At 33.9% G+C, this 25,810-nt stretch overlaps 1 protein-coding gene across 1 annotated transcript in view; it reads left to right on the plus strand.

Annotated features, from left to right (window-relative positions):
• Positions 1-25,810, plus strand: part of LOC145277020 (leucine-rich repeat serine/threonine-protein kinase 1-like) — a 611,216-nt gene that overhangs the window by 529,251 nt on the left and 56,155 nt on the right. Inside the window, exon 32 of the mRNA XM_080128624.1 lies at positions 4,422-4,673. Within this exon, the coding sequence (XP_079984750.1) occupies positions 4,422-4,673 (252 nt within the window). The remainder of the gene's footprint in view (positions 1-4,421; positions 4,674-25,810) is intronic.

Here is a 25,810-nt window from a genome sequence, read left to right on the forward strand (position 1 = left end):
ATATAAAACTTTGTCTAGCTACAGCCACTGCCAATAATTTCCTTTTCTCTCTCTCTCTCTCTCTCTGCCTAACACTAAACGCAAATTTCTTGGGAAAAATCCTTTCCTAGAACTATCTGTCTGTGGAGCACAATACTGTAGGGCTGTTTCACTGCTGACTATAACATCATCGGTTTCAAGTCCAGTGTAACTAAGATCTTCTTGAATTATCTAATTCTGTGCAACCTCCACCATTACCAATCATCTAAGTGTTATCACACCGGTCACCTGACACTCCTCAATCCTTATCCTCAAATGATCTTTGGGCAGTGATAACTCTCTAGTAAAAAAAAAACTCCCTAGTAAAAAAAAACAACAATAAATAAAAGCATAAAAATAATGTCACAATTATATTCCATTGTTTATTTATGTGCATTGTCTGCCATAACTATATAATTGTATTTCAACTCAATAAATGTATCATGGAAGAATATATAGCATGCAACTGCAATATAGAAACTAACAAAGGAGACGCTTAAGTTGTTTGCAACATAAAACATGATACTTATTAAAGTTCTGTATGCGCTCTATGGAGCTAATCTTTGATGAACAAAGATTTTTTATTATTTTTTATTTTTTTATTCCATTTCACTCCAAAAAAGGCACAGTGCCACTTTGATGTAGGGGGCTACTATTGGGGACATAAGTTGCAGGGATACTATGTAGGGAGTTGAGCAGTGAGATATCTGTTTACATTACACTTGAACTTCTGAATGTCAGTACAGTTGGGAAAGCAGGAACTCTGAAGTGAGTTCCAAAGTCTAGCAGTTCTGAAGAAAAGACTATTAGACTAGAAGACTTTCTTACATCTAGGGATCTCCACTGTGTAGGGGTGGTATTTTGCTGCTTGTCAGGTTTGTCAGGGGTATCTACATCGAGAGGGTACAAGGGCTTGTAGCTCGTCAGAGCATTCACCATTAAAATACTTGTAGAACATGTAGAGGGATGCAACATTATGTTGATGGAACAGAGGTTGAAGCCTAGATTAAGTTCAGGACCTATCAGGTTGGCGACGCTTTTCTGAACCCTGTCCAAGAGCAAGAGACTAGTAGCAGATGCACCAGCCCAAATGTGACAACAGTACTCCATACATGGGCGAATGGTGGCCTTGTGGAGATACAGGATACTTTCAGGCATAAGTAGCTTTCTGGCATGGTAGAGGGATCCCACCTTCTTCGCACCTTCGTCTTGGCAATGCTCTCAATGTAATTGTTCCAGCTCATGTTCCCTGCGAACGTTAGGCCAAAGAGTTTGAAAGGAATAAATTCAGGTAATGTGTCTTTAGTCGTAACTATTGGTGGTAGAGAAGGTTTCTTGTAATTATTGAAGTAAACAAGCTTAGTCTTGGCAGCATTGAATGTGATCATTTTTGTCCTCATTCAATCACACTGTTCTAGTGTTTTTGCCATTTCCCTAGATATTGATTTGTTTTCCTCTCATGCCTGTTATAGAGTGTGGTGTCATCAGCAAATATGCCCCTCTCAGAAACAATTTTATCAGGGAGGTCATTTATAAATATTAGGAATAATAAAGGTTCAAGGATAGAACCCTGAGGTACACCCGCATTTATATCATATTGTTTAGATGTATGACTGTCGAGGACAACCTGGATTTTTGTCTTATTTAAAAAAGATTTAATTATGTTAAGTACTCGTCCAGTGATACCGTAAGATCTGATTTTCCTGAGAAAAATGACATACTTTAGCACACAGATCAAGCGCTGCACAAACAATGGCAACTCGGGTTTATTCTTTACATTCAATGATGCAATGGGGCTGAGAATACGAATACAAAAAAAAAAAGCTGGAAGAGGTCAAATGAGGAAACCAACAGTTATTTACGGCAGATCCTTTACGTGTAATCATGTTTTAAAATACACACAGCACAGTAATTTTTATCTTATGAAGATCTGTTATATAGCATATTTAACAGTCATTCATACTTTTAAAGTTCACCCTTTTTCTCCATGTGATAAAAGACACAAAAAGATAAACTGAAGTTTTAATGTAATTTATTTAATGGTTTGGTGTCTAGAATACTAGTTTTCCCAGGCATGCATAACATTATAAGCTGGTGGATGAGGAAGACCTGATTTGTCCCCTTTCACATCTTTGCTGTTCAACATGGAAAAATATATTTTTCTATTACAATGATATGAGTTTTTTAATTTCCATGTATTCAGAAGCTTCCTCTCTTACTATCTAACAGCTGATTCTTAGTCCTTAAACATATGATTAGATTTGTACTCGTCTAGTTACAGCCACTACCAACAATTTCTCTCACTCTCTATCTGTGTCTAAATCTATATGCAAATTCCGTGAACAAAAGTTCTTTCCTAGAACTGTCTGACTGTAGAACTCTTGTTCCGCTGGCTTGCTTTCCAGTTGACTACAATATGGTCATTTTCAAATCCAATGTAAACAGGTTCTTGTTGAGCTCTCTCCATAAATAATCGAATTCAACCCAATTTCTATCACTAAGGATCACTATGCTGTTGTCTTAATGACTACCTTCCAGTCATTAACCCTTATCCTCGAGTGGCCTTTAGGCCTCGACAAGTGGTGACTCTTTTGTAAAAAAAAAAATATGATACACATTTTTGTATCTAGAAAATCTGTCAGAAATATATAGACATAGCTTATCAATATCTTATAAAAGTACCTCCATAGATGATACTGTAATGAACTTACTGCACTTCCCCCTCCCCTCTAACATAAATACCTTCGACCGATGCAGCTAGTAGCAAAATCACACCCCTTCAATTTAGAGGTCCCTAAATGCTGAGGGTTTTCTTCTGTAATAGTTTCTTAATTTCTTAATTACCGCTTGCCTTTGGAACTCTCTCCCTGTTTCCTTGACAATACTGACATGTAGATATTTAAATGTAATGTGAGCAAACAACTTGTTGTCTAACTCTTCACCCAGGTTTTTCTCTTATACATCTGGGCCTTATCACAGTAGCAATATGGCTTGTTTGGGATTTTTTTTTTTTTTTTTTTACACAGTGATCACCACTTATCAAGGCCCGGAAGACACTCAGGGATAAGGGTTATTGCAAGTACATTACGTTAGTGTGGAGATTTGATGAAGTGTTTTCTTAATGGGATGAACAAAGGTTTTACAAAAAACTGCATTGATAGGTGAGAAACTATTGATTTTAGTTCTATGCTCTCCAAGCTTAGACCTACATATGTGCTATCCCTGATATTGAGAACTCTTCTTTTTTAATAATACTAGTGGAGGTGCCTGGCGTTGCCCGGGTGTTTGTAGATGTGTGTGTGTGTAGGAAAAAAAAAAGTGAAGGAGGAAAAGAATGTGAAAAAAAGTGTTAGTAGGCAGATAGGCTCGAACCCAAAGTGGAAAAGAAAGTGAAAGAAAATGTGATATCTTACCGGGACACTAAGAGTGCAGAGAAGTGAGAATCGTTCAAATTAATCGATTAAAAAGTTAAGGGAATGAGTTCACACAGGTGCATAAATTTAACGAGGTCAAACATCATGCCATAGGGGAATGAAATCATGCATTTAACTTTGGCTGCAAGCCAAATAAGCTTTACACTTTCTGCATATTTGTTTGTTTCTCCAAGATGTTGGGGAAAAGGAGAGTGTCCAAATGAATAGCAATTGTCTGATATGAATGGTTTTCCCCACATTGATCAAAGCTTATTGCTTTCTGGACGTGCCTAGCAAAAGTGCCAGAGAATTGTGTTTTCTTTGATTACTTTGTTTTATTTATACGAAAAAGACGAACAAACATGCAAGAAGACAGAATAGCGTGAATTTTCTAAAATAAACGGCGCTCAAATAAAATCTAGACATGATGTCCATTCGCTAATCGTAGATATTATAATCTAGGGAGTATATAAAAAGTTGTAAGACATGGTACCCCCCGCCGAAAAGCCTTAGTGTGTAAGGAGTTGTCTTAAGGCGATGACATTGCAGTTTCGTAGGAAAACACTGTTGGAATATGATTGGAAAATAATTAATCATCAACAATTATTGAAATCTTTCAGTATTGTCATTTATTTAGTTTGTTGTGATGCTACCAGATCAGGCTGTCTTAAGATGCTGGCTTCAAACCTCCACTATTTGTACCAAATATTGATGTTAGTGCTTTTTTCCTTTCCCTTTGCAAAACTCAATCATGATTTACCAAGTCAAAAAGAAAACAATTTTCCTCTACAAAGCAACCAAACCGTGAATAAATATTTGAAGATATAAAGAATTTAAAGCATAAATTTTTTTTCCAAAATTACTGAATTCGACATTAAATAACCCGAAAACGGTTGATATGTTATGAAACAAAACTACCCAGTTTTTCTTTCAAAATACATTTTCAAACATAAAATTAAAAAGATGTTTCTTTCTTTTCTCTGCTTTTAGCCCTGAAACCCTTCTTTGCATCCAACAAATCCTGTTGGCCCCTGGAGCCGTGACTTCTCCATTGAACCTCCATTATTTGAGCCGCACCAAACAGATTCTAGCGACCTTCACGGATGGAACTGTCATAGTTTGCCAATCAGAACAGACCATCTCGGATGGATTTGGAACAGAAAAGAATCAGTACAAAGTGTACACTCTTCCTGTGCCCATGAACACTACGCTCTGCTCTATTGTGGCCGAAACCAGGAACAGGTCAGTGATATATGTTGTATAAATATCACTAGAATAGAGAATCAATAGGAGTAGTTTTTGTGCTTTGTTGTACATTTGTTGTGCCTCAATTTGTTGAACCTAATTAACAAAGCCCTTCTCATATTCTTCAATTAAAAATGAGTTATTCCCCTTTGTTGATTTTTATTTTTCAGTTATAATTGAAAAAAGTTTATCTATTCCCAGGAATTTTTGCTTTCAACCGTTTTTTTTTTTTTTTTTTTTTTACACCAAAGTCAACAAAGTTGTTGGTTGGATTATTCCTTCATGATTGAGACATGTATCTCGTACTGTGTAGTTCTAGGAAGTTCTACCTCCCAGGCTTTGTCATCTTCTTTTGAGAACAAGTTAGTTTATTGCCAATTGCCTGAGGTGCCCTTACTAGAGAATACCGATGGGACTGTGCAGGTATTTTCCTCTGGGGTGCTGGCTTTTCAAATCATACATTCCAACCCTTGTCTTACAACCTCCCACAAGGGAGATAAATCAGTTATTATAGTGAAAAGGATTTCAATATACAAGTTTGTTACTTGATTGAAACGAACAACACGATAGTGGAACAAAAAATTTTGTTTGCAGTAGAGATTGTTTATCCATCTCAACAATGACCGTCTGATCATTCTAGAGTTATGATGGATTACATGTGCTGATTTGTGAGACAAGCATTGAGCACTCTTTAACCATTCCTCTATAGAGTCAGCACTGCTTGATTCCACTGGCAAGGAGAAGTCCAGGATGCCTGGAAATAATGCTGGGATAAGTCAAGAGCACATACAAACCCTGGTATTTGCAAATGGTCACCCATTTTAGTATTGACCAGGTTCAATGATACTTCTGTGATCTCGTGAGAACCGGGTAGTCAATGTGATTATTGCTATATAATAGTGTATACAATGGATAATTGAAGATTAGAAAGATATGACTAATCTCTGAGTGTTGCTTATTATTTGGGCTTTGACAACAGAATATTCTCATCATTGTTTTGACTCTCGAGTATATATCCAACACAGTTAATCAACCGAGAACCACATCACTCTATATAAAAAACATATAAGATATCAATGGATACATACTCGAGGGTCAAAACAATGAAAAGAATATGCTGTTGTCCTAGCCCCACTTATTATTGTTTGGAGTACAAAACATGATAAATTCAATTTGTTGAAAACGTTATTGAATTAATTATTTAAATAAATTTTTTTTATCTTTTCTGCCCACGGTTTTTCTAATCACTTTAACCAGTCTGTCACATGTGTTCGTCTCCATAACATGCCTTATTCAAACTGAACCTCCTGTTCTATCCGCGGTTCCTTTTATGCATCTGGTATAGTCTCATTTGCATAGAGATAGTGAGAGTTTGTGTTACTCATGCAAGATCATCAAGTATAAAAGCAACTGCAAGTCATTATTTTTTATTTTTTCTTATCAAGCGATCAAACACTACAACACACACTCACACACACACACACACATACAATCCTGGTAAGTTACGATTTCTGTACAGTTTTCTAAAATTTTCAAAATTAACCTTATGAAATAATGTTTTCAAATATGTGATCAAGCTCCTTCTATTCCAAATTCAAACACATAGATTTTACACATAGCAACAATCAGCAATAACATCGGACTTTTCTCTCTCCATGACAGGCAAATGCCTTGAAGTTTATACTACAACCAAAATGTAGAGGAAAAAGAAATCCAAAAAAAGTCTTTGAAAAGGTGTTTTACACCAAAAGTCTCAGAAAAAAAGAATAGCCTTATTCATTTGATAAAAATAAATTTATTTTTCTAAAATTTAAAAAATTAACCTTATAAAATAATGTTTTCAAAGATGTGATTCAATATAATCTATATAATAATACGCTACTTTGCTTAAAATAAAAATGGAATATTCTAAATTGTACCAACCTTTATTATATTGGATTCTCTTAGTATGAAAATGTAATATTCTAAAATGACCAATAAAAAATTGTTACAAATGGATAAGTTATCGCCAGCCAGTGTATGGTGGGTGCAGGTCACAATACTAATAAATTATTTATACCCAGCCAGTTTCTGGTAGGTGCTAATCACAATACTAATAAGTTATTTATCACCAGCAAGTGCCTGATAGGTGCAAATCAAAATAATAATAAGTTAGCTATCGCAAGCCAGTGTCTGGTTGGTAAAGATCACAATACAAAGTTACCTATTGCCAGCTAGTGTATGGTGGGTACATATCACAATACTAATAAGTTAATTATAGCCAGCCAGTGTTCGGTTAGTGCAGGTTATAATAAGTTAGTTATCACAAACTAGTGTCTGGTTGGTGCAGATCAAAATACTAATGTTATTTATCATATTTATTTCTTGTAATAACATATCTCCGGCATTTATCCATATTTGTCTATAAAAATATTTTTTTATTCATAGTCTGATCAGAATTAATATTACACTGGTTATTTTAATGAAGGACATTCTATTGTTTGCTTATGTGATGAGTTGTTAAACTACTGTGGAATTTCCACAGATTCTGTTAGTAAAAAGATGAATATATTAATTCTATACTTCAACTAAAAGTATATTTCCTTTGTAAACAAAAAGAAATTATGCCAGTATCATATGTAGAATATAATTTTTTTTAATGTGTTTGAGTGTTAAACTACAAGTTTTTTTAGCGATAGCTTAGTAATTTTATAAATAGTGTTAATCACATTTTGCATTCAAACTCTCCACATTTCATTATCTGCATTAATAAGTCTACATAGGAAATAGGTGTGTATGATATTTTATGAAATACAAATGCCAATAACATGGTATGACAATAATCACTGAAAATTGGCTAGTTGCAAAGCTTAATATGTTAGCCTTAATGCTATCGAGGTCAAACTTAAAATCTCACAAGGTAACATTATATCTTAGAAGACAAATGTAATGAAAATGTGCTTATATAAGAAACCTTCATGATAAATATAAAGCTGGCTTTTATACATATTTTATGTGTATTTCTCCTTTGCTGAAATTTTTTTTATAATCTGTCATCTTCTAAAGATATGAAAAGACATGAAATATTTAAAATGAGAGACGATTCTTGTTAATATAAATTTTCATGTCAACCTGAATTATGTCATCCAATGTTTTCCTTAATTTCCTCTCTCTTGATTTTTCTTTTTAAAATGAAGTGAATTATTCTAATTCATAATTATCTATATGATAATCTGCAGTCTCAAATGATAGGTGAATATACCTTAAAATATACATGATTTTCCCTAATATTTATACCGAGTAGGTAGCAGATTATTATATAAAGATGTAATAATAATCTAATTTATAAAACTCCCTATGTTTGTCTGTCTGTCTCCATATTTTCAAACTCTATCTCTTCCAAAATTAAGTCACAGAGTAGCGCCAGGAGCCTCAAGATTGGATTTTTTATAGACTGTTCTTTTATGGATCTTTATCCGGTTAAAATAGTTTTTAAGGGGTCAAAAATGGGTTAAAATAGTTTTTAAGGGGTCAAAAATGGGTCAAAATTGAAAAAAATCGTTATACATTTTGTACATTCAGCTTTTATTTTTTATCCGTTCATATGTGTGTCATGTTGGTAAAGTGGTAACGTCACCAGCTTTGAATGTTACAGTTTGGCTTTCAGTTTCCATTCTAGTTGATGGCACTCAAATACTTTTTTTTTTACTTTTGAAATCACAACTCTATAGTAATAATATATATAAATCCACACAAATTAAAATATCGTATTTAAGCGTATTTTACGACTGGGCCAAGTCTTTGAAATTCTTTGCCGTGAAATTAGTTTAGTGTGATTATGTATTTTAAATGAACTAATCATGTTAAACGTTGTGTCTATATTGACTTACCTCTGTATGAGGGAAAAGTTAAACACATGTACAGTTTATAATGTGGGAAAATTTAACTCTCCAAAATGGGATAAAAAAAAAAATGCCTCAGTCTAGAAATATGTCTCCTTTACTTATCAAGGACAGAATAGATTAAGTATAGCCAAAAGTTTTCTAAAACATTTCAGATAAAATATTTAGCATGTTTTAACTTATTACTTGATGTGATGTTTTTGAAGATTTGAATGTATATTTAGTGATTGGGTGTTATTGATAAGCTTTGACCCCTTACATATACAGCATAATCATGTTGACACATCGGTTCTCTTTAGATCACCGATATTAAGCAACGTTAAGCTTGGTCAGTATCAGACGTTTATAAGGAACATGAATTGGAACAAATTTATCAAGTGCATTGCCAAGATTGCTGAAAAGAAGGTGGGCTCTCTCTACCATGCTAGAAATTTACTTATGCCTAACAGTATCCTGTACCTCCACTTGCCCAGTATTGTTGCCACATTTGGCTGGTGCATCAGCTTTTAGTTTTTCAATTCTAGACAGGATCAAAAAAAAAAAAACTCAAACTCTGTCCCAGTGAGAAAATGTTGCATTCTAGTGGCTATTTTACAAGTATTTTAATGGAATGTGCTCCGACGAACTCCAAGCTCTTGTACCCGATTGATGTAAATACCCTCAACTATCCCAAACAGCAGCAAAATCCCACTCCTACACTGTAGAGATCTCTAAATGCCAGAAACACTTTTACTCAACTAGTTTCTTCTGCGTCCCTGACTGTACTGACATGCAGAAGTTCATTTGTAATGTGAACAGACATCTGCTCAACTTCCTACACAGTATTCCTGCAGATTTTGTCCCAAATAATAGCCACAAAATGCCTATCACACATATATATATATATAGTTATCCACAGATGGACTGTTTAGTTGTATCACAGCCCTTCAGTGCAGCTAGACTAGCAACTACCTCAAGCCAGTTTGAAACTCGAGCACCTAGGTGACAGTCTGCCCTCCTAACCATGATGCTATTTGGCTGCTGCTTAGATGGGTATTTGAATTAACATTCAAACATTGTCTAAATGCCTAAGCTCCATTTGTTTAAACAAAGAGGATCGCTTAATACGCTAATGGCAGTTTATTTATCACTTCCCAATATGCTACATCCAAGATAGGGAACATATATATATATGAATAATGTGACGATTCCAAATTTTTTCTGATTTCGATACAATTGCTAATTTTGATTCTTTTAAAATCACTAAATATTTAGCTATAAAGTTGTTTTTTCTTTGGATTACCGTAAAACCACATGTGATATACTGTATATATTTTGGAAATGTAAAAATATACTTATGTGTGTGATCTATAAGTTTTTAATTTGTTTGCAATTTAAGATCCATACATATTTACCACATTATCAAGCAATAAAAATCAAGTTTTAAACAAAAACAAACAAAATAATAAACAATTAAAAGAATCATTTTTTAGCCTGATTTTCCCGATTTCAATACCTGAAGAAACTAATATATATATATATATATATATATTAGACTACCCGTGACCTGTTGGGTCAGTATGTTATATTAGCTATGGAATTAATGTATGAGTAAAGAAAATAGTTTTTTGTGACATAACAGAAGCATTTCTATGAAAGTATATTAAAAAGAATATAGATAGATTTCTATGAGTCGTTCTGTTTATAATTTTTTTTTTTTTTTTTTATTATTACATTTTCACCCCAAACAAGGCAAATTGCCACTTTGGTGTAGGGGGCTACTATCAGGGGCAACACTACTGGGGTACTATGTAAGGATTTGGGCAGCAAGGTGTCGGTTCACGTTACACTTGAACTTCTGCACGTCAGTACTGTTGGGGAAGCAGGGACCTGGAATGGAATTCCAGAGTCTAGCGGTTCTGGGGAAGAAACTATTGGAGTAAAAAGATCTTTTACATCTAGGGATCTCTACAGTGTGGGGGTGGGATTTAGCAGCCTGTCGGGTTTGTCGAGGGTGCTCACGTCGTGGGGGCACAAGTGATTGCAGTTCGTCAGAGCATTCACCACTAAAATACTTGTAGAAAAGGCAGAGGGATGCAACATTTCGTCGATGGGACAGAGGCTGAAGCTTAGATGCCAGTTCAGGGCCTATCAGGTTTGTGACTCTCTTTTGAACCTTGTCAAGGAGCGAGAGACTAGTAGCAGATGCACCAGCCCAGATGTGGCAGCAATACTCCATACATGGGCGAATGGTGGCCTTATAGAGGTACAGGATACTTTCGAGTGTTAGTAGTTTTCTAGCACGGTAGAGAGAGCCCACCTTTCTTGCAGCGGCCCTGGCAATGCCTTCAATGTAATTGTTCCAACTCATGTTTCCTGTGAACGTTAGGCCAAGGAGTTTGAAAGATGGACTCTCAGATAAAGAGTCGTTGGCCATTGCTATAGGTGGTAGAGAGGGTTTCTTGTAATTATTGAATGAAACTAGTTTAGTCTTGGCAGCATTGAACGCGACCAACCACTTTTGTCCCCATTCCACTACAGATTGGAGGTCTTCCTCTAGTGTTTCCGCCATTTCTTTTGAAATGTGTTCATTCGTCTTCCTGTCGTGCCTGCCATAGAGTGTAGTGTCATCAGCATATATACCCATCTCAGAGGCAATGTTGTCGGGGAGGTCATTTATGAATATCAGGAACAATAGAGGTTCAAGGATAGAACCCTGGGGCACCCCCGCATTTATATCATATTGTTTAGATGTACGACCGTCGAGGACAACTTGGATTTTTCTCTTATCTAAGAAGGATTTAATTATGTTAAGTATTCTACCAGTGATACCGTATGATCTGATTTTACTGAGGAGACCCTCATGCCATACCCTGTCAAAAGCCTTAGATATATCTAGAGCTACCGCTCTGCCCTCCCCCGCTTTGTCCAGTGAATGGTATATACATTCAGAATTGTTTATTTTTGAAAAAAAAAACTAACAGCCATTGAATTATAAGTGGTTTGCTATACTTATAGGTTAATGTGCACTGAACAGATAGCATAATCCTTAAAGTTAAATTCAAATTTTGATATATCTTCTAATTTAAACGCAAAAAAAACCCCCAAAAAACAATTAGGATGCCGAAAACATACACAGTAAAACGTTGACTATTTATTTGTAATGCAAATGAAAAACCTTTTTTTGGGGTTATTTATTTATGTTGGTAGTGTAGAAGAAAATGTATGAATGTTTTTTAAAAAATGGAGGCAGTGGGTGAATCGCCGTTGTAAAATGCTCTTATGGTTGTCAACGGGTTAAAGTAGATTTATTTGTAAGAAAATTGCATTAAAATAACTTAAACGTAATTCGGAAATGAACGATGTAAAAATATGCAGAAAGTATTAACAATTGTTTATTTGGATAATTTAAACGCAAAAAAACAAAACAAAAACAATTGGGATGCTGAAAACATACACAGTAAAACAATACATTTCATTGTCGCGTTGATTATTTGTTTATGTATGCATGCACAACCGGAAGTCGTAAACTGAAAGGTGGGTTACAACACCCGTTACAAGGACATTTGAGTTTTATAATTATATATATACATATATATATATATACAGTCCTGGTCAAAATCATAAGACCACTAGAAAGTAAGCGTTTACGCATATTATCGAAACAAACATTTTCATCTGGTCAAAATGATAAGACCACTGATAATTTATCTAACAAAAGGCAATTATAAATTACTAAGAAGTGTCTCAGTAGTTAGTATAGCCTCCATATTATGAATTACTTCAAAAATTCTCTTCGGCATGCTTTCGACTAAGTTTTTTATCAGTTGCAAAGGAATTTTATCCCATGTACTGAAAACTGAATCAGAAAGTTCCTTTATCGAATCATACTGGGTTCCATCCTTGAACACTTCTTTTGCCATCCATCCCCAAAGATTTTCAATGGGATTGAGGTCCGGAGAACATGCTGGATGATCTAACAATTCTATATTATTTGAAGAAAAGTATTCTCGTGCTTGTCGAAAAGTGTGTATCGCAGTGTTGTCTTGCTGGAAAATCCAATTTCTTCCAAACAGACGTGGACGTTTAGTCCTGAGAGTATCATTTTCAAGCATTGAAATGTACTTCAATAATGTTTGCCGGCCTTTCACTACTTGTAACTTTAGGGTCCCAACTGATGAGAAAGCACCCCAGATCATTAAAGACCCTCCTCCACTATGCCGAGTTGAAAAAGTCTCTTTTGGCAAATTTTTATCATGCCAATAGTGTTGAAATCCATCTGGACCATCTAGATTAAACTTTTTCTCATTGGATAAAATTATTTTCCCACTTCTCTTCATCCCAAGTCTGGTATTTGGCGGCATATTTAAGTCCGTTAGTTTTGTGCTGTTCAAGAAGACGTGGTTTCTGCAGTCGCTTTAAATGATTGAAACCCTTCATTTTCAGATGCCTTCTAATGGTTGTAGGACTACATTCTGCTGCTGTTTGGCTTTTCAATCGACTTCAGCTCATACTGGAGTTTTTTTTTTAAACTTCTTCTGATACGGCGATTCAGTGATGGGGGTTATTTTTTTTTGGTCGATCTGGACTCTTTTTGTGCCCATATTGATCTGGATTTCTTTAAAAATTTGTTATGACCTTTTTGCGACGATTCACTTCGTTTGCAATGGATCTATGGGAGAGTCCACCCCTATTAAGCTCAAAGATCCTTCCTCTCTCAAACTCTGATAATGGTTTCCCTTTTGCCAGTTATAATTTAGTAAGATGCTTTTAGCAACATAGAAAGCTGTTCGTATTCATTTTTTCAAAACTAGCCGATTTTGTTAAAATAGTCTTATCATTTTGACCAAGTGAAAATGTTTGTTTTTTAAAAAATAATTATTAGATCAGAGTTAAGGTTTCGAATGAAGCAGATTTCATTTTTTTTCCATCATATTTTCCCTTTTGGCAATGGTTTCAACCATTTGTTTGATTAAAAATTTGAATTATGCGTAAATGCTTACTTTCTTCAGTGGTCTTATGATTTTGACCAGGACTATATATATATATATATATATATATATAACTATTTCATTTATTCACATAAATTTACTATACGAAAGTATAGATTTATGCGTAAACTTTAAGTATTTACTTCAAAAGTGCTCAATACATAGGTAGAGCTAGTTAGTAATTTATAAAATATATATGGCGATTAAGCTACACTGAATATTCTGCGTTTCATCCAACTATAGGATTCGTCAGGCTTATGCGCGAATTCTGTTGTTGCTTCTTGTTTTTATACATGTTGAGGATTACTAGTTGGCCAATCAGCTTTCTAGTATCCACCGCGCCCCTTCCTACCAGCCAATGGGCATGCATTTTATCAAACAAAGGATCTGTTTTAGAGCTAGGTTAGTGGTTTTAGGTGGCCGTTCTACTTTTTTTTTTTTTTTATATACATATAAATATACCTATGTGTACACAATAATGCACATATATATATACATACACATACATATATATATATATATATATATATATATATATATATATATATATATATACATATATGCGTGTGATCGTTTATGTATATTCATGTTTATTTAATTTATTTATTTGTTTGTTTTCTATTGTTATTGTTAGTTTTAAAGCTATTTTGTATCGCTATCCTAGAGTAAGTTTTATTTTGTGAACACAGTTGTTTGCTATTTCCCGCCTACAGTTTAATAGATTTTGAGGTTCTTTAAAGTACAGGATAGAAAATTTTTCATGGAGGCATAATTTACATGGGTCGTCTAAATGTCTGCATGTGGTAGCTTGTCTTATTATTTTCCATTCGACTACCGGCGAATGTCCGCTTTCTTTGAGTTCCCAGTATTTATTCGCTAGTGTTGTTTTTATACGGTGTTTTTTTATTTTTGAATGTGCTTTTGTGGTCATAGTATCGGGTTTTGAAATCTAAGGAGGTCATGCCTATGTAATATTTTTTGTTATTCGGGTTTTCTTTTGCAAATATTGTTGCTTGATAGACTACGCTTTTTGTTAGACATTTGTTTTGGACTGGGCAAAGTGTGCGGTGTCTACAATTGCATTTATCTTGTTCGTTATTAGTATTTTTATTTCTGGTATGGTTGTACTTGTCCGGGGTTGGTTTGTTATTATTATTATTATTATTATTATTATTATTATTATTATTATTATTATTATTATTATTTCTGCTAGTGTTGTTTTTATTTCTGTCCTGGTGTCTACTTTTTTTTATTGTTTATGTTGTTGTTGTTTACATTGTTTTCATTTAGTATTTTGTTATTATGTGCCTTAATTATCATCTCTAAATTTTCGCAACAACTGTAAGATAACTTCAAGGTATTTTTATTGAAGATTTTGTGTAAGGGGTTGGTTGCAGGAAAGTGTTTTTCAATAAGATCTAGAAATTTCTTGCCAAGTTTTGTTTTTAACATTTGATTGTATGGGGCCGTATACCAAATTATAGTTCTTTTTCTTCTGTTTTTAATTTTATTATAGTTGTTGGTGTTTTGTTGTTTATATTTGATATCTTTTTTTTTGTATCCACTGTTTTTTAGGGCTGTTTCGTAAATATTGGATGACCTGTTAAATGCATTTTCATCGCTTGAGTTATTACTGAGTCTACTTACGATCGAGTTAGGAATATGTTTTATAATTGATGGTGGGTGGTTGGACTTAGGGTTTACGTAAATTGGAGTAGCGTTATCTTTTAAGTATGGTTCATATGTGTTTTTATCTAAGTTTAACGTGACGTCCAGGAAGTTTGTTATTTTTATGTTAGCTGATATGTCCGCTTTTAGGCCTAATTTTTTCATTTCTTTGTGTATGATTTTCTTAAAGTTTTCTCCCTTGACTTTGTTTGAGTTTTTTATTATAGCTAGTCCGTCATCTCTATATAGGCCGATATCCGTAGTATCGAATATGCTTGTGAGGGTATATAGAATGAATAATCCCGCAAGATCTGATGCCTCTGCAGAGTCTCTGGCACCCATCGCCAAGTCGAATGAATTTTTCATTTTATTTTTTATCCATTGGTTATTGTTATTTATTAGAACTGATTTTCTACATTTTTTAATTATGTTGATTTCTTCTGAGGATATATCAGTGTATACCTCGGCAAATTCTAGGGCAATGTTAAAAAGTTCTTCGGATATCGAGGGATAAAAGTCTATGATGTCAAACTGTATGAACGTACATTTATCTTTGTTTTCTATATTTTTAAACCAGGTGATTGTTTCGGTAGTATTTGCCCACTGGTTTAGTTCTAGGTCCTGTTTGATTTGTTTGTTTACTCTAGAAAGTATAGTTTTGCTAATTCTACCTATTTCTGGTTTAGTTGGGTTTATCAGGCGGGTGCTGGGATTATTATTAAAGTCCCGTTTGTGGTCTTTATGCAGAATGTATGACTCTCTAGGTTTCAGTTTGCCAACTTTATCGCTAATTTTTAGTTTATCGGTAATTTGTTTACTTTCAGTATTTATTATATCTATGTAATCGCATTTGTTTGTGTCTAGTTTTTTGTAATTTTTTGTAATGTTTTCTGTGATTAGTTTGTTATATTCTTGCTTATCTATTTTATAAAAGTTTCTTGTTTTATCTGCTTTTACAAAGATTTTATTAGAGTTGTTTATGTTTCTAAAGATTTTGTGTAGTTTCCGTTGGAAATTGTTAGGTTGATTGTGGAATTCTAGGTTTTTAATTACGTTTAAAAGGTCATTTTCAAAGTTTATCAAAAGGTCTACTGTTTTCGCATTTTTAAGGGTTTTAAAACCATAGGATTCTTTTTTGTTTACGTTTTCATTTTTAAGGAAGAAATTTGCTCGCCATCGCATTCGGCGTATTAGTTCATCTGTTTTTTGGATTAATTTAATAATATAGCTATGCTTGCTGGGTGTGGGGATGTTTTTTAGCGATGTTTCGAAATTAACTCTTTCCATATCTATTTTTAATGTGGTGAAATAAATTCTTTTGAAAGTGCTCGACTCTTTTAGGAGCTAAGTATAACTATTTCATTTATTCACATAAATTTACTATACGAAAGTATAGATTTATGCGTAAACTTTAAGTATTTACTTCAAAAGTGCTCAATATGTAGGTAGAGCTAGTTAGTGATTTATAAAATATATATGGCGATTAAGCTACACTGAATATTCTGCGTTTCATCCAACTATAGGATTCGTCAGGCTTATGCGCGAATTCTGTCGTTGCTTCTTGTTTTTATATATGTTGAGGATTACTAGTTGGCCAATCAGCTTTCTAGTATCCACCGCGCCCCTTCCTACAAGCCAATGGGCATGCATTTTATCAAACAAAGGATCTGTTTTAGAGCTAGGTTAGTGGTTTTAGGTGGCCGTTCTACTTCTTTTATTTTTTTTTTTTATTTTTTATATACATATAAATATACCTATGTGTACACAATAATGCACATATATATATACATACACATACATATATATATATATGCGTGTGATCGTTTATGTATATTCATGTTTATTTAATTTATTTATTTGTTTGTTTTCTATTGTTATTGTTAGTTTTAAAGCTATTTTGTATCGTTATCCTAGAGTAAGTTTTATTTTGTGAACACAGTTGTTTGCTATTTCCCGCCTACAGTTTAATAGATTTTGAGGTTCTTTAAAGTACAGGATAGAAAATTTTTCATGGAGGCATAATTTACATGGGTCGTCTAAATGTCTGCATGTGGTAGCTTGTCTTATTATTTTCCATTCTACTACCGGCGAATGTCCGCTTTCTTTGAGTTCCCAGTATTTATTCGCTAGTGTTGTTTTTATACGGTGTTTTTTATTTTTGAATGTGCTTTTGTGGTCATAGTATCGGGTTTTGAAATCTAAGGAGGTCATACCTATGTAATATTTTTTGTTATTCGGGTTTTCTTTTGCAAATATTGTTGCTTGATAGACTACGCTTTTTGTTAGACATTTGTTTTGGACTGGGCAAAGTGTGCGGTGTCTACAATTGCATTTATCTTGTTCGTTATTAGTATTTTTATTTCTGGTATGGTTGTACTTGTCCGGGGTTGGTTTGTTATTATTATTATTATTTTTATTATTATTATTGTTATTATTATTATTATTATTATTATTATTATTTCTGCTAGTGTTGTTTTTATTTCTGTCCTGGTGTCTACTTTTTTTATTGTTTATGTTGTTGTTGTTTACATTGTTTTCATTTAGTATTTTGTTATTATGTGCCTTAATTATCATCTCTAAATTTTCGCAACAACTGTAAGATAACTTCAAGGTATTTTTATTGAAGATTTTGTGTAAGGGGTTGGTTGCAGGAAAGTGTTTTTCAATAAGATCTAGAAATTTCTTGCCAAGTTTTGTTTTTAACATTTGATTGTATGGGGTTGTATACCAAATTATAGTTCTTTTTCTTCTGTTTTTAATTTTATTATAGTTGTTGGTGTTTTGTTGTTTATATTTGATATCTATATTTTTGTATCCACTGTTTTTTAGGGCTGTTTCGTAAATATTGGATGACCTGTTAAATGCATTTTCATCGCTTGAGTTATTACTGAGTCTACTTACGATCGAGTTAGGAATATGTTTTATAATTGATGGTGGGTGGTTGGACTTAGGGTTTACGTAAATTGGAGTAGCGTTATCTTTTAAGTATGGTTCATATGTGTTTTTATCTAATATTTACGAAACAGCCATAAAAAACAGTGGATACAAAAATCAAATTCAGCAACAAGAAGAAAGAAAAATGCAAGAGGCTTAAAAGCTCAGCCGTGGTCTGTTGCAGAAAAGAAGGTGCTACTGTTTTGCTACCACTACTCGAAGTTCGAAAAGTGGAGAAAAACATCCACTGACATTCTTACCGAGAAAATAAAAGATACTAACCTACCTGAAGAGAAAAAATCTACACCTATTGCCCGCCTGCGATCACTTATTTCGCAGATAGGAAACTATGTATCAGAGGAAGAGCAAAATGAAATTAAGACTGCAGCTCTAAAGGAGGCAGAAAAAGACTATATTCCTATTATGGAAGAGGAGAACATTCGAAGAATGGAGTCAAGATGGACCTGGGAAGAAAAATGGATACTGATGTGGGCAATGGAATATGCGCAGGCAAAATATTCTAAACAAAAACAAAGGACAGAGAAATATTCTTCCATTTCTGTCCAGGCAAGGAATGTCCCATCTCCAAAAATTAGGTCACAAAGATACAATAGCCTAAAGGTGATGAATGAGGAAGAAATAAGACATCTAAAAACAGAAGTCGCATCCCTCATTAAAACAAACCAGAACCCACTTCAAAACCCCATATAAATACCACCCAATAACCTACCCATATCTACGAATGAAAATGAAAGAACCACAAATAGTCCCACACTGGACCTTGATTCTTCGGCACCAATGCTAACAGGTGAAATACCACAAACACCAGCAACACTCCCTCAGGAAATGCCCGAGGTGGATGATGACCAGTTAGTCTTGGAAGAAGAACTATGTAAGACCATTGAGGAGTTCCAACGGATGGGACTTCAAGAAAGACAAATGCTGCCTAAAATAACAACCACGAGAGCAACAAAGGTAGCAATAAAAAGGGTTTATGTTGCTCTCAAGAGACTAGTGCCATATAGCACAACCCTGACTGAGTTAAATCAGGTGTCTTATGCCTCAGGACTCTACATTGTAAGGAAAGTAATGCCAACATTCCAAAAACAACGGGAACCAAAGGCAAAAGACAAAATACCACGCTGGAAATAAAAGATCCCAAACCAGCTAAACCTGTGCCGAAGGGAATTGTCCCAGATTAAACAATTCCTAGCCGCCCCTGCTGTACAGGGACGACTGAAGAACATCATCGGCAAACTCAGCAGGAAATATGGTACAAAAGCAGGACAGCTACAAAACGTAGCTAGAGAATTAGAAGGAAAAATCCCAGCACTTTTCAAACGCATTAAGAAAAGAGAAAGCAAGAATAGGGCAAAGCATGAAAACAAAACATTTAAGCAGAATGCTCGGTTATTTTACCGTAACCTAATAAGGGACACTATAACGGTGAATAACCCGCCCAAAATGCAAGAGCTGGAGGATTATTGGAGGCCTCTCTTTGAGAACGAGATCACCCATAACAAAGAGGCTCAATGGATCCATACCATTGAGAGGAGCCTAGAAAATAAGCCAGAGATGCCGGAGCCAAAGATAACAGCTGGCACTATAAAAACGAAGCTAAATGGCGTCTCAAATTACAAAAAGCCTGACATAGACAATCTCCCCAATTTCTGGCTGAAACAACTAACATCATTACATGGGCATTATAGCAGTTGTTTCAACAGAATATTGAGCGGAGAAGAAACCACACCAGAATGGCTATTAAGAGGAGATACAACCCTCATAGCAAAGACAAAAGAAACGCAACGCCCTAATAAATACAGGCCCATTTGCTGTCTCACTACCACCTACAAACTCTTCACTGGCCTTGTTGCGGACAGTATATACCAACACCTCTCCTGCGCCACATATCTTGAAAAAGAACAAGCAGGCTGTAGGAGGGACTGTCTAGGTACCAAAGACCAGCTCTTAACAAATAAGACTATCTTGGAAGACTGTAGGAAGAGACAGCGAAATTTAAGTATGGCTTGGATTGATTATCAGAAGGCTTATGACAGTGTACCACACACGTGGCTTCTACGCTGTCTAGAGCTATATAAGATACACCCGATAATCAAACAGGCCATAGCTACACAAATGAAAATGTGGCAAACAAACATGACATTAAGCCACACAAAAGGAAATATAAGGGTCACGGACGTAAACATCAGGCGAGGAATCTTCCAAGGAGATAGTTTATCCCCTTTACTCTTCTGCTTGGCAATAGATCCGTTAAGCAAACTTTTAAACAAAAACAAATTTGCTTACAATCTAAGCCAGGACCGCCGACAAGACCCAAACAAACGAATTAACCACCTGCTCTTCATTGATGACCTCAAGCTGTATGCCAGTTCTGATGCCGACTTAAATGAACTCTTACAAGTCGTACATAACTTCTCCAGAGATATTGGCATGAAATTTGGACTGGACAAATGTGCCAAGTGCTCCATCAAATCTGGGAAGAAGATCGAAACTGAAAATATACAGCTTGATTAATATACCACCATCAAGGATCTAGAAGGGCAGGAAGGATACAAATACCTTGGCATAGAAGAGAATGATACCATCCAGCATGCCAAGATGAGAAACAAAATTGGAAGTGAGTACATACGCCGAGTCAAGAAGATATGCAAAACAGAACTCACAGGCAGAAACAAAATAACTGCCATTAACCAACTAGCCATGCCAGTGGTAACATACAGTTTTGGTATTGTCGACTGGCCACAAAAAGACATAAATAGACTAGACACTAAGACACGTAAAATACTGACAATGTATAAAGTAATATACAGAAACCAGTGTCTGTCTAGAATGTATCTGCCCAGATGGAAAGGAGGTATGGGGCTCTCGGAGATTGACCATCAACATCGTGCAATTATTGTGAGCACCGGACAATATCTGATGAGCTCTAAAAACCCAACTCTCAAGATGGTACACCAACATCAGGAATCAAGAGCCAATAGAACAACATCCATCACAAAACTGGCCAAACATTTTGGGAAAGACTGTCTTACAAGTGAGACAGAAACAGAAAAGATACCTGCGACTGAAATAGCCAGAAAAAGTCGCCAGAAATAAACTAAAGCTTTCCATGACAAGAAAGTTGAAGAATGGGCCAACCAACAACGGGCCAAGTATTTTCTGGACGAATATAACCAAGACTATATTGATAAGGAAGGTTCTATAAGCTGGCTAAAGGATGGATCGCTCCACTATGACCAGGAGAAGTTTATAATAGCTGCCCAAGATCAAGGCTTGATGACCAATGCGTTTAAAAAGATGAGTGGTCCCAGCAAAGACAACAAATGCAGGTTCTGCCACACAGAAGTAGAGAGTGTGAGCCACCTGATTTCTAGCTGTAAGGTTCTGCTAGGGGACGGCTACTATACAATGCGACACAATGAAGTATACAAATATCTCCACTGGACGATCTGCAATAAGTTAAATATCGAATGCAGCAAGAAGTCATGGGAACATATACCCGAAAGAACAGTCGGAAACAAGTCATATACCATCCACTATGACTATGCAATCCCTACAGCCACGTACCTAGAAAACGGAGCTATAAAACCCGACATTGTAATATGGGACAAGAAGGAGAAGGAAGCAACCTTGGTGGAAGTTAGTGTCCCGAATGATGCTGGGTTAAACAGAGCTGAGAGGGAAAAGATTACCAAATACCAGGGTCTTATGTATGACATGAAAAGAAACTGGAACCTTAAGAAGATCTCTATTATTCCAGTAATTATAGGAGCAACCGGACTTATGAAAAAGAATTTTACAAACTATCTTACAAATATACCAGGTAAACCAAGTGCAAAGGAGATTCAAACAATTGCACTTAAAGGGACGGTTAGAATCTTAAAAAGATCTCTCGGTTGGAGTGTCTAAAATAGCAGGTGTATGTTTGGCATCTGGTAGGATGCCCCATCCATGGCTTAAACAAAATGATAAGAAAAATGAAAAAATAGAGAGGAACTCACAAATACACACACAAATTGACTTTTATATAATAGTAGAAATATATCTTACCATTGAAAATTTATTTTTCAACAAAATTTTATTTCATATATTAAGGGAAGATATTAGAGATAGCATGTTTTGTGTCAGTTATGTCTAATGAAAAAAAAAAAGATGACTTGAGAAAAATTCAATATATTTTTGAATCGTTCAAAATTCTGTATATCAATATTCTGATATTGTAATTTTCTTGTGCAATTTTTTGATTGGTTAACTATTTCTTTCAAACAATTCTATGGATGTTTTCTAACCGTTCCTGTGCAATTATTGCATTAGGTACTTATATGGAAGCAGATCTAATGATTACAGGCTCTGGAATTGGAAAACAGCTTAAATCCTCTCGGATTTAGTATTTTCATTTATACAATTGGAAAAGGGGCATATGCCCCCTGCCAACACTGCTTCCCCCATGGTTAATTATGAATTTTAAAATATGTAAAGATTTTGACATTAGAAATTTAGATTTCTTTATAAGTTTAGCAAGGAATGTCTTCTAATAATCTAAACTTTGTTATACTATCTGAAATTAATTATATGATAATGCTTATATTATATATATGGAAATACTTATATACACGATAGCATCTTATTAACGAGTTAATTACATTAACATTTAAAATGAAAACTTCTTATCTGATACGGGTGCATCATGTTTCATTTATATATGCAGACTACAAGAAGATTGAGGAATCATATTAAAAATAATAAAATAAGGATACAACCAAATCTCTATTATAATAAAAGTTTTGTGTTAGAATTTCTCATCAGATAATGATCAAATTTGGTAAAGATTTTGAGATATTAAACAAATCATTTTAAAAAATATTTGAGTATAAATTTTTATAATTTTTGAATAAAACTTTTTTAAAAAATATATATGAAAAAAAACTGAATAAAAAATATAAAATCATTTTTTTTTTTTTAATGACTAAATTTAGTAAAGATTTTGAGATATTAAACAAATTATTTAAAAAATTGAAAACATGGAAAAATCAATTTGTTTTATGATTTTTTAATAAAACTTTTTTAATATATAGAAAATTAAATACAAATACATTAAAAGATATAAAAATATTTTTATATTTGAAAATAGATAGAAAATTTTCAAAGTTAGTATTAGGCCAAAGTTAGTATTAGGCCAAATTCTAGAATTATTTTTGAAACTTACAGACTGCAGCACAATAATTATAAAGAGCGAAGACATTCCACATTCATTTCACAATATTAAATATTAAGACAAGGATAAATAATTTGAACACAGTTCTTATTTTCGATTGAAACTTACAGGCTGTAGTGCAATAATTATAAATGACAACATTCACAACATTAAGCCTGAACATTAATCATGGCACAAAAATTAAATTGATTACTTTAAAAATTTCATACAAAAAATAATTTTACATATTAAGATAGGTCCTGGATATGACCTTAAACTATATCCAGTGGTGAGGCCCCAACTTGCAGGCTTTGGGGAGTGTGGAGCCACCCTTTAATTGCCATTGCTCCCAGGTCCACTCTGACCCGGAGTGGTAGTACCTGTTAGGGTCCCAACTATGGGTTGAATAGAAACCGACTTGAAAACAACAAATATATTCTATTTAAACAATTTTCTTCAAGATCTTTGGATTCGGCATTAAATAACCTGAAAAGGGTTGATATGCTGTAAAACAAAAACAACCAACCAACATATTAAGATAAGGATGAATAATTTGAACAGTTCTCATTTTCAATTGTTTTATATATATATATATATATATATATATATATATATATATATATATCATTAAAAAAAATCTGGAAACCGTTGATACTTATCCAGAAAAGGATAACTTTTTTATATGATAATTGAAACTACTATATAGTCATTGACATTTCTTGGTAAGCTACAAGGTTTTCCCCCTTTAAAGATAAGTGAACTTTTATGAGTTTGAAATGCATGAATAGTAGTGTTTAAACTTTTCTGATCACCATCTAATATAAACAAATCTATGTTAAAACTTTAATAATAATTTTGTTTTTATATATTTTTTTAATATAATTTCCTGTTTTGAAACTATTTGTAATGTTGGTAACATATATAAAGTGTATCAAAAGCAATGATACTTTGATATCGAAGCAATGATACCTCGATATCAAAGCAGTGATACCTCGATATCGAAGAGAATCATAATATAAGATGTGTGTGAGTGACAAAATTAAATGATGAAGAATAAAATTTACATGATTTATCATTTCTTCAAATGTTTAAAACAAATGTAACAAAAGATTTTTCAAACTAATATACAAGCACTTATAACATGAATTATTATAATATAACATAAATTAGTCAATTTAAGTATATGTATGTATTGAACCTGGTTAGTACTAAAATGGATAGACATTTGAGAATTCCAGGTGCTGTATGTACTTTCCGCTTATCTCAGCATTGTTTGCAGTCATCTAGCACTTTTCCTTGCCACTGGATTTTAGCGGTATCAATTCCGGAGAGGTGCAGTTGTGGATTGTACAAACCTTGCCTCACAATTACACTTGTATCCGTTGTATCTTGAGACTGAACAGAGGCAATATGTTAACTATAGAAAACCTGGTTAAAATGTTTGTCACTCATTTAAGTAATAACCATGCTTAATTTTATTTAATTTCTGGTATGATGAGAACTGATTTGATCGTAACACAAATAACATTTTGAATTCCACTGAATACTAGCTGAAATACACGCCCCACAATATTCACAATACTGAGACAGATTCACCCCACAATATTCACAATACTGAGACAGATTCACAATATTGAGACTCTTTAATATTGGAATCTTTAATAATCTCAGAATATTTCAAAGCAATTGTGTGCAAAATTTGTGAGACAATGAAACTAGACGGAAACTTAGATGTGGACAAAGTATATTGGATGGTGTAGCTATTTAGATTGAGAAGTTTATTATCTTGGTAATATCGAATTGCCATTATTATTTACTAACCACTAGAGCGTTATCATTATCAATCAGTTTGACTTTTGAGTTGATCAAGGTTTTCTGTTATAACATATTTTACATTTTGAATATTTCTTATTTATATTGACATCAAAGATTTTCTTTCCGAATTCGCATTTGTTAAGCTGATATTGTAGTCTGCTTTTCACTTCTCAGCAGAAATATCTTGTGTTATGATTAGGTCTATGACAACAGCATATTCTTTTCATTGTTTTGACTCTCGAGTATATATCCGACACAGTTAATCAACCGAGAATCACATCACTATAGAAAAGCATATAAGATATCAACAGATACACACTCGAGAATCAAAACAATGAAAAGAATATGCTGTTGTCATAGCCATAGTTATGACTTTGGATGTAACTCAGTGTGACAAATGTCTTCATCATTTGTATGCTTCATCTAATAACGATTTATTCACCAAATACTTTGGTTTATAATACCTTTTTGTGGAAATATTTCATGTTGTAACTGTAGATGTATTTGCTGTTCGATATATGGAATTTCTTGATATGTATAATCTGTAAACGAATTGTACGTTTTTATTTTGTTTTTTCTAATTACTTTTTCACCCCAAATAAAACACAATGTCACTTTGGTGTAGGGGGCTACTATATGGGACATAAATTG

This window comes from Euprymna scolopes, chromosome 5 (assembly GCF_053919585.1).
Source record: "Euprymna scolopes isolate OS-2025 chromosome 5, ASM5391958v1, whole genome shotgun sequence".
Taxonomy (NCBI): Eukaryota; Metazoa; Mollusca; class Cephalopoda; order Sepiida; family Sepiolidae; genus Euprymna; species Euprymna scolopes.